The 11,136-nt window shown below is 38.8% G+C and overlaps 1 protein-coding gene across 3 annotated transcripts in view; it reads left to right on the plus strand.

Moving 5' to 3' along the window:
* LOC113235319 (zinc finger protein jing homolog) overlaps positions 1 to 11,136 on the plus strand; it is a 218,057-nt gene that overhangs the window by 154,222 nt on the left and 52,699 nt on the right. Inside the window, exon 1 of one of the 3 annotated variants that reach the window (XM_026470981.1) lies at positions 4,943 to 5,196. The exons of 1 other annotated variant lie outside the window; for it this stretch is intronic. In XM_026470981.1, coding sequence (XP_026326766.1) covers positions 5,177 to 5,196 — 20 coding nt within the window. In that variant the 5' untranslated portion in view covers positions 4,943 to 5,176. Of the gene's footprint in view, positions 1 to 4,942; positions 5,306 to 11,136 lie in introns of those variants that run through there. One more of the 3 variants, XM_026470982.1, reaches the window with a different exon arrangement.

Below are 11,136 nucleotides of genomic sequence, written 5' to 3' on the forward strand. Positions count from 1 at the left end.
TGTGTAAATTACGAACTATGCCGATGTCGCATAGTTATCTAAAAATATTGTCCTTTTTATGAATACCATCTATTAACTTTTTTGTAGGCTAAAGAACTCAAATTTTTGCCACTTTAATTCCAATTTTTGGCACATCTTACTCGAAATAACGCTTTTTCCCTGCAACTAAAACAGTACCAACACTAGAAATAATCTTATTTCACCTTATATTCTTATAATAATTCTTTTATAAATGCACAGAGCAATGTGTCATTACGAGGCATCGTCCAAAAGGGCGAGTAAGGTCGGCGCGGGCATCGCTCTCACGCGATTGTTTTGCACGCTACGCTGACGGTAGCCGTCTCAGGTGCAGATTACTGACACGTCTACTGACGATTACTGACGCGCTTCCACTCACACCAGACCTACATCGCGTGTCACTGAATGACGTGTGGTATGTTTCGCATATACCGAATTGTGTTTTGAACCGAATTACTCTGAAAATAGTTTTGATATTCAAATTTGCAGCGTGTTTACACACACAATACGTGTCATTGTACATTAATATCGGGTTTATATGAATATCGGATAGTTGTTACGCAGATCTTTGCGCATGCTATAAGATTCTTCCCCAAATTCTTGGCAAGTAACGTAAGGTTATTAGGATTTTTGTAACGAACGTCAAGGTTAAATAATGTAGCAGTTTACAAAACAGATGATACTGTTCGTGATTCAGAAATAATTGCCCTTCGTATCCAAAGTTAAGCTGACCCACTAGAAAAACGTGAAGCTGCAATCAACTATTACTTTCAATATATTGACAAACATTTGCGGATAGCAAACGCGGTAAAAGGTTAATATCAAAGAGCAAACACCATAAATGACACCTACAGTTTTAATGGATTGCAACTCAAAATACGGCAGAGGGCAGTAACACATGTAAACAAAATAAACAAACCCGTATCTGAGAGCAGACTTACATAGGAACGCACTCAAAACGCAGCCAAGTATAATAAATGGACAGCCTGCTAGTCCAGAGGACTTACCATTGCATGATTTGGACGCCATTTTTGGTGGAGAAAGGAAAAGGTAATTTGGAATGGCATCCGGTACTAAAACTTATGAATTCTCGGAGCACTTACGATGATACCTACGAAAAAGTATTTCACAGCTACGTGCAAGGTCAAGAGCACGTCAAGCTTGACACTTACGATTTAAATCCAATTCTATGCCGCTTACGATAAGAACGGTCCAAAGTGTCAAGCTTGACGTATACAACGTACAGAATTAAGGCAATTTATTTCAAACATTAAGAGAATGGGGGATCATTAGTAAGTAGCACCAAATTCGATTCGTTTTTATTTACGTAGTTTTGCTAACGAAATTTGCAAAGTGAAGTGTAAACTCGCAATAGAGTTTTGTTAGTTGGGGTCGTTCTTTTACTAGACTACCCCGTCCACTCCACGCACGGGGGAGAGTGGGAGGCGAAATATGACTATAATGGAAAGATGTGACGCCGCTGAAACCGCAAGGGAAATGGATTAAATTCAACCATAACAACGTGGAATTGAATTAGTCTAGCTCGGAAATTGTAATGTCTAGAAGAGAACAAAGAAAATGTTGTAAGTACCGTGCTATAATTAATTTTTTTAATTACTTTTAAGGCAACAAAGCGAAATAATATCGTTGTTTCCTGAGATAATGATGCTATCTGATTCGTCTTTGACAATATTATTTGAAAGTATTTGCTAAAGCCACAGAGGCTATCAATTCGATAATCCGCGCGACAAATTCGACCAATTTATCGTTCCAAGCGCCGCGTGGCAATATACCTTGATAAATGAGAGCGATGTGCCCTCGTCGTCATATTTTACACTAATGCGAGGCTTTGTCGATCGCCTATTGACGTCAACCCAACAAAGTTGATGCCCTAAATTTGAATCATAGGTTTCACTCATAGACCAAAACCTGATTGGTGATTCTGACAGATTGTAATATCGATCCAATGAATAATGTGTAAAGTTAAGGTTTTGTTCACACGCGCTAAATACGTGACAAGTTTCTTAACGATTGCGTACTTGGTGTGATTAATTATTTGAACCTAATAAATCTCGTAAAATAACTGAAAAAAGACAAAAGTGGTCAGAATAACAGGAGATAGCGACAAAGGTACAGACAGGTACTAGCAGCAACGTTGTAAATGCAGATGGAAATTGTGGCGTGGACTCTAATGCTGATGAATAAGGAACAAAATACTGTGAAAGTTACAATGAAACGTATAAAATCAGATGGGGTCTGTAATTTAAAGGATGCAGAGGAGACAGTGTTGCCACAAAGCAACGCGGCGAGTGCCGAGAATACGCAAACAGGTGTCGACTGCGGGGCTATATTTGCATATAAATAGAGTTCCTGCTTAACTGTAACACTGTCTCGTCCCTTTCTCACTTACTCGCTGGTCATCACGCTAGAAGAGTAAAGCGTTACGGCTTCTTGCACGCGTTGTACACAAGTAAGACTCGCTCCAGGAGAGTCTATTTACGAACGGTGATGTAATGTAATATAGGCAACGAAACTGGTCATATTATATCTAGAGAGATCTATTAAATGAAAAATATTCTGCAAGATTTTCATCTCATTCAGTCGATATGTTGGGTTTCTCGATGTACGTGACTGTGTGAGATACTTTAACGTTTTTTGCTGGTATTCAGATTGTTATCATAAAGAATAATTCATGTTGTTAGCGTTGTTCATAGGGCTTGTTGACTACAAGTTTTTCTTGCGCGGAGGTTATTATAATACGCCTCAGAGCCGGTGAAGGGATCACGACTAGGAAATGGCCCCACATTACTCCGTCCTTAGCCTTCCTTTACCCTGTTTGAAAAAGTTCAACGTGTACGCTCGTCGAATATGAAGGAGACATGAATAATTGAAAAGGGATGGTCATCTCTAGAATATTAATATCCTAATCATTGTGCTGACAGCTCCAACTCCAGCTGCGAATATTATAAAACAGCTATCGCGCCAGGTGATTAGTGGTCGGTCGTCGTAGCGACCGGTTCCGAGCCTCTTCCGTTAGTCATTTTTTATCGTTTGCCTATTACATCATAGATCCACGCGCGGTCTTGATGCGTGACCCGCCTGCGTAGGCGCAGGTGACATGCAAACCGAACATCATTTCGACAGCCAACACAAAACGACCCAACTAGTTCTGTTATTCGAAACCCCTGTTATTTGTATTCCTTTTTTTTGAGCTGAGCGTTTTCTATTTGTTCCGTCGGGCCCTTTTTTGCTGGGTTCTACCGCGCGTCTTCGTAGGCTCCGAACGTTTTTACTCGGGTACAGGGAAGAGGGCGTGGGAGGGGGGGGACCTGACCCCCCCCCCCCCTGTGCCCGGACCGTCCTTGGCCCGAGCGTTCACCTTGGCGCGTTGCGCTGCCGCCGCACCACAGGTAACAAAGTTCCGCGAACTACGTGATTTCTATGGCTGTCCGAAAGTGGATCTCGAAGTAGGTATCTCGGGACCCACTCGTACGGCGCTAACGTTACCGGGAACACCGTAATTAAATAGTCAGACTACCCTCCGACTGATCGAGACCCCCCATCCGAGCCATCTTCGTGTACTTTTTGCAATATCTAATATCTTAACCCCATTAAACCAGGCGTTATCTTTAGTAACCGGTCTTCGTGGTGGTATCTGATATATTGTGATATATTTCGGTCCTTGATCTAATTATGAGACTGTAGACTTGCAATCTCCCACGTCGATTTTACTACACTCAACGTCCTAACTAATAACCTAATAAAATTCTCAATAAATTGTTGTGAAACAACTGAAATAATTTATGGCGTGAGCGGGGACGGCACATGCGGTTCTTGGAATGATATTGATACAATGCAACAAAGATGCGACTAAGTTATCGAGTAGATTTATAGCTCATAGTAGATCACGAAGTACTATTTGTGCACTTTTGTTTCATGTGAGAAATCCATCTTCTTAATCTAGCGACTTGATTGATAGTGTAATATGATTTACTGCTCCAAAGGTGTGACCGACAGTAATACTCAACTAGCACCGACGGCTATCTTTACGATTGATGATCCTTGTATGGGAGTAACATTACACGTCTTGAGAATTCTACCACGTATAGTCTTCGGAATATTATGTAGTTGTAATATTTCTTTAAAACTATTGGATTTTCCAAAGAGTCTGGCCGGTGGCAACGATTCCCAGAATAAAGATAACAACCCACAACTTTTAAGTTGTTTTCACGGAAACGTGATAAATGCTGAGATAAAGTCGCCTGTGAGAGGGTCAATCGTGAAAGTTTATGTACATAACATACGAAGACAGTATCTAGTGTTATATCATTTTCCATGTAACAACCATGATCCGAAAACATACACTCAGCGAAAACCTCTTAGTCATATCTTTTCCAATTCTATTTTTGTTGCCAGCACTGATTTGGCACTTAAATGTGTACATATTTAAGGCTTATAACTTATAAGTCTTACAACAAAGTAACTCGCCGTGTCATAAACTTACGTACGTTAACCCGCCCTTTTTCGAGTAATGCTCATCATCATCGTTATAAGCTTGTGCCTTACCAAATTTGTGATTGCCATGGTCATAGGCGCCGTGATTTGCTTCGACTCCACTTTGTTAACCCCTTCCGAGTTTCAGATCGGCTTGATGACTTTGGCTCCGCTCTTAGAGACCCAAAGCTCGTCGACCGTAATCTTATCGCATTAGAGGCCGGACATAGGAAGGGCATTAAATTTGAACGATCGTCGTGGAGCGGCGCGGCGGGCAGAACGAACGCGCCTGAAACCGGTCGGCCGTCCGTAAATAATGGATTAGAGGTGGGGTGCGGGACGAAGAGGGGCGGCGTGGCGCACGCACCGGCTGCGCGCGCGGGCCGGGGCGCGGGGGACTGCGCCTCCCGTCAGCTGTTGCGCGCCCGGGACCGCTGCCCGCCGCGCGCACTGCCGCCAATGCATCGGCGCTGCTGGCACATGCCACCCGTCTACATACTCGCGCTGCATCTTCGTGACAGTGACATAGTGCTGTGATCGAATCTGTCCTGGTGCCTTGGTGTGACATACAGTGTGTGCCGTGTAGTGTTTGTGACCATGAGGATGTGCAGTGTGCTTCCCGCAGCGAAGAGCTGACCGTAGTGCCGCCGGGCGATGAGAAGTTATGTTACGCCACCGACCGAGGTGATTATCCCGGCCTCGGCCCCAAATCGAGTATGCATATGGGAATATCGACATGGAGGAGTGTGTCCGGTGACGATAATATCATATCTTGAGTCCTTGGTTGCGTTTGGTAAGCAACATCAAAAAATTTGACGCTTTTTAAAAAAAAAAAACACTCATAGAAATCTGGTGTTTTTTGTACTACAACAATGGATGTCGCCCTTCTGCTTGGGGGACCGAGATGCACGCAGGCGGTCCTGTTTTTTATACATCGCTTCGATTTTAGGGTATACGTGAGAATTTTGGAACGACTGCACCGAATGAGCAGTTTCTGATTTAGTTCAAATCTCCCACGGTCTAAAACATATTGTTCATCTAAATTGCAAATTGACATTATAATTCTGAAACCGATATGAGTCACGCGATGCATCTGTAACCAGAATAGGTTACAAATGATTATAGTAGGCATTGCCTCTATAAATATTAATTGTGGTTACATCAGTGCTGCACTCTAACACATCAGATTTACGACCTACGTCAATCACGAATTCTCTTGTAGAGTGCATTATCATTAATATTACCGACGGGGCTTCTATTAGGTTTTACGTTTTCTAACTCAACTTTAGCCATAAAAGCATCGTCACATTCAAAAAAATGCCTGTCTTTCTCAAATATATTCGGATTGCAATTTCAATTTTTTTCTTTGAACAATATTTTGATTTACTTGGGGTATCTCTTCAGCTAGGGAAGGTTGACAGTCAGTTCCGTGACGTTTTTCCTATATCTTGTTGCGCTTATAATGCTTTTTCGTTTTGATGTTACTTTACCTTAACAATGTCGCAACACTACATCTTACTCTGATCTTAATTTATTCCTTGCTAATTCAAGATTTATATCTTGTTCTGTTCCCTTCATTTGTATCTGTATCTCTGTTACCTTTATTTCCACGCTAATTTGTTTTTCATAATTGCTTTAGTACAATTCGTGTTTCTATAATAACGTTTGCAATATTCCTATTATGAGTATAAATGAAGGATTACTCATAAATATGAAAAATCCATGTAATGGTCATATCAAGTGCTTCATTTAGAGTGATGAAATACTCGTACTGTGAATTCCCCAGAAAATACGTGACGTACGGTTGAACGAGTGAGGAAACTCGCCAATCAACTAGGTAATATCAGTAATTGGCGCAACTTATTTCCTGTAACACTCAAATTACCTACTTAGGTGCCTGTACCTACAAGGTAGAACAAAAAGGTCTTGTAGGTCCATGATACCGAAAAACTAGCTCAAGGATCATTATAAGCGTTTTTTTTTTTTGAGTTATCACTTATCATATACGTTCTCTTTAGCACGAATGGATGTCACTGTTTTGATGGAACAGTTACTTAGTTTGTTTCACAACATCTACAGTAGTGCTTTTATTTATGCTGTTATTATAGCTGCAACTAAAAAGCTGTTAAATAATTGTTACTGCTTTAAATTCCCAGGTTTTTAAACACTGCCATGTCTCAAAACATGACACCACTACCACTTATATAAGAGGTTTGGAAGTTATAATGGATTAAGTTTTGAGGCTACATCCTTCCGAAAACTCCATACTCAAACGGTTTCGTGAAGATCCCTGAATTTCGTCTTTGGCCCGCCCGTAATATTCCGTATCGTAATCTCTAAGGTTGAAAACCTTAGTGTTTGTTAAACATCAATCAATTAGTTTCGCTGTTATTAAATGCGTGTAGTAATAATTACATTAAACCGTTGTATAATAACAATTGCAGACAAAAAACTACCTAATGACTGGAAAAACGGTAGCGGGTGTGCATTAGAACATAATTTCTTGTTAAAGAGCAAACGTCTAGGCAGGTGTAGCAGGCACCTTGTGGACCTTCCTGTTTATTAAAGTTTTATCTATTCTTTGTCCACATCTAATGTCAACTTGGAGACAGATAAGGAAGTAATTGAAATTCTCTTAACAGACATTGACCACGAAGCGCGTTAGGTGACTCACTAAATGCACAGAATTATCCACAGCTAATTTCTAAAGAATTCTTTGAATTTCATCGTCAACGTTTCTAGGTGTGACTCTTGAGTTTTTGTCTGCTTATATTTCTTTTGAAAGAATTTTATCCAGTTTTGTAGTCTATGTTACATTATTTCTAAATATAGTAGTATCACGATATTCATAAATTACTATCAAATGTATAAATTTTCGCGTTTTGGAATATGTCTCACTATATTTTCAATACGTGACCGCATTTTGTCGTAAGAGTGTTTTTTGTATTTATTATTTTCAAATACGCCACCTGATGCATAAATGTGATTCACAATTTCATCTATATTTATAAATGTATAACATATGTACAACTTGACACCACGTGTCAAGTTTAAGGCGTAAATACCAGATGTGTCGTGTTAGTGCCTTCGTCATTGTCTTTTTTTATTTCTTTCACACTGGTTTATCTTTTATTACCAATCTGTGTATTTTGCACCTTTGTACATACTATTTATATGTGCTCCTGCAAGTTATAATTTGTGTATTCTGGAACTATCCATCTGTCTGCTTAATGTTTTAGGGTATCAATAGCGTCAATTATATTAATCTTACGACGATGGGTTTACTGCACACGTATCATCAAGTTAATCTTTTTTGTTGGAAAGGGAAAGTTTTTGTTGATGTTTTTGTAGTTCGAGACGATAGTTGCTTTTTGCTCGTTCTGCAACCATTAACTGAGCTTTACGACGCATCCCTTTTGTATTTCGTTGGTACCGTCTTTTGAACCTTACAACTTTGTCTTTTGTCATTTTAATTTAGACCGTTATTTTGTATGTTTTGTTTCAATGTGTTTCTAGAATCGCTTTTGGATAATTTGTTAGTGCTTCCTTTGTACTTAACCGACGTTACTATTATTACGTGCGTTACTTAAGTAAAAAAATATCATGAATTTCAAATAAGGTATGTTCATTTCAAGCATTAACTTCGTTTTTATGAACCGTTGTTGGCTTTATTCTCATATTTACTACGGCTTTTGTGACGGCATCCGCAGTTACTTTGTTGTGATATGAAAGTCGTTTTAAGTTAAAGATTATAAACGAGCCCATTGCCTTTAGATAGTACACCATTTATCTTTAGAACGCTGTTGACTGTTTAATTTGTTTTTATGGCGTCTACTGCTTTTACGTATTATGAAAAAGTTTATTTACCAAATTAGACATTTTTAAACTAAGAACAAAAATTGAGTGTTTGTTTTAATATTTTAGCAGAAATTGGCGTTCTTGTAGTCATTAAATGACTATTTAAAATGCTTACGAATCATTAAAAATGAACAAGTACCTACAGCTAAATAATATATATTCGAAAGTGGAAACGAAGCATGCACGTAGCGCAGAACCATCGCCTGGGCGAGTGCACGGAGGTAGCATGGCGGCGCCGCGGTGCATTTGGCGCATAATGCGATTTAAAAGCAATTTCGGTGCGCACGCTCAATTTCCGCGGCAAATGTCCACTGATCCACGGATATCTTTGCAAATGCAGACGTGCAACTTCAAGGGAACTGGATGGGTTACTTAGAAGTTTCTGTCGTATTTTTTTTTTTTTTTTTTTTTATACCTGACAGGCAAATGACTCCACTCCACCTGATGTTAAGTGGAAAGTGGTATCCAAACGCGAAGGAACCTAGTGCAGCGATGGAATCCTCACTGCACTAGCCGCCTCCACCCTGCCTGCCTACAATATGCATGTATTCGCTAGTTACGGGTAAATTAGACTTTAATGTTGCGAAATTTGCATCAGTATTCAAATCTATATGTTACGTTTTGTGTGAATTGCCGATATTCTAGTATTGATGCATGTAAAGTGATATTTTTCGAATATTTTTCTTGTAGTTCATAACAGGGTGGTTTGCATTCATGTTAGACGAAACTGGTTAAGACTAATACCATCTTAATCAGCCACGACCATATAGGACCTTAGGATCGAAACGTTGGTTTGTTTAAAATAAAATTCCTAAAACTTAATTTCATTTCCAATGTGTAGTAATCGCAAAACCTATGAACTCGAAATATTAACCTTTTTTGATATCTAGTTTTTACCGACTTCGAAAAAAGGAGGAGGTTCTCTATTCTACTGTATTCCATTTATTTGTATTGCGTGTTGCGCGATAACTCCGACATTTGTGAACCAATTTTGATTATTTTTATTTTTGTTAGAAAGGAGGTAGGTACCTCAATAGTGGTTTTATTTTAATTTGAAGAAAATATTACACTTCTAAACGTGGCAAACTAGGGGATGAATCCGGTTTCGTAATCAATTTCAATAGAACTTGGCAAATAGATGTAATTCTGTTTGCCAAGAACTTTTGAGGTAGTTTTTTTTTTAAAAAAGGTATAACTATAAATATATTCTTAAATAGACGAGTTTTTCGAATAGTTCGTATTAACAGCAACTTAATTGTAAAAATAATAAGTTAATATGATGAGATGTCAACGCCCACCACCATAAAACATAATTGAAAATTCGTATTTTTATATTTACTTAACACAAAAAAATCACAAGTAAAGATATATATCGTCGCCTTACTTTCTCAAACTCGTATCTTAAAGCACAAAGTTACTGAGATGCAAAAAATGAATTGTATATACAAATTTTGCGGGCTAATTTCACATCGCATTTGCTTCATATTCACACACTGGCTTTTACTGATTCTTAAAGTAATGCATCCAAATTAACACCCTCGATAAGAAATTTAAAATGTATAGAAAGTTTTGCCGTCTTCTGAATAATCAGTCTTTATAAGATACGAGTTTGAGAAAGTAAGGCATCATATCGATGTGTATAATATCATGCATGTAATATAGTTTATATAGATAACACAAGATTTTTTTTTTCAAATGCGGTAGCACCTCCTGGACATAAATTCCCCCTAAATTGCTTCCGAGGTCTCGACCCTTGTGATTCTTCAGCGCCCACTGGGGGGCAGTAGGGACTATTTTGGGAAACTATGCTTTAGAAAGATAAAAATCACGCCATGGCGAAAGACATTAAGTAATGTCACCGTTTAACATTTATTTTAAATGCCTAATTATCTTTAAAAGGCTCTGTAGTAAAAATTACTATTTGGCACTTAAGGTGCTTAACCTCTCACTTACATATATTAATACATAAAGTTTATAAACAGTATATACCTATGTTTGAAGTTGTGATTGGTAATTTAAATAAATCAACAAACTAACCCGACATTCTACAATTATCGATACTCTAAACTAATATTATTTATAAATGTGAAAGTAACTGTTTGTTACGTTTTCACACCTATTTTCACACCGCTGAACCAATTTTGATGAATTTTTGTATAGAGATAGAACATAGGCTACTTTTTGTCACAAAAATAAATCTTAAACAAGGTGAAATGAGGAATGAAAGTTGTGCGCCTGGTGTTAAGCGACACGCCTGTCCATAACAGTTGCAGTGCCGCTCAGTACTAAACCGCAAAAATCTGAGGAGCACTGCCACTACGCCCGTCACCCTGAGACATAAGTTGAGAAGTCCCGCATGCCTGTAATATCACCAGCACCCCCTTACCCTTCAAAACCGGAACGCAGTAGTTCCTTGCGCAAGTGGGTGTCACATAATCGCTTGGCGGTAGAAATAGGTAAGGTGGCAGTACTTCTCTGGACGAACTCTTTCACAAGGAGCTCTACTGCTACTAAATAAGTATAGAGAACTAATGAAAATTAGTATCGTACAATAAGCTACTCGAAGTGCTTATTCTACGCAGACGAAGTCAGTAAAGGTCCATTTAGATGGAGAGAGTTTATCGCACGCTTCGTGACGAAAAATACGCGATTATCGCAAGCAATAATCGCCATAAGATTATCGTATCAAAATATTTACATACAGGTAAGAACTAAAATCTCGCCTACGATTATGTCATACGAGATTGGAAGCAACTTAATCGCCTC

Source organism: Hyposmocoma kahamanoa, unplaced genomic scaffold, assembly GCF_003589595.1.
Source record: "Hyposmocoma kahamanoa isolate Upper Pololo Valley unplaced genomic scaffold, ASM358959v1 87, whole genome shotgun sequence".
Taxonomy (NCBI): Eukaryota; Metazoa; Arthropoda; class Insecta; order Lepidoptera; family Cosmopterigidae; genus Hyposmocoma; species Hyposmocoma kahamanoa.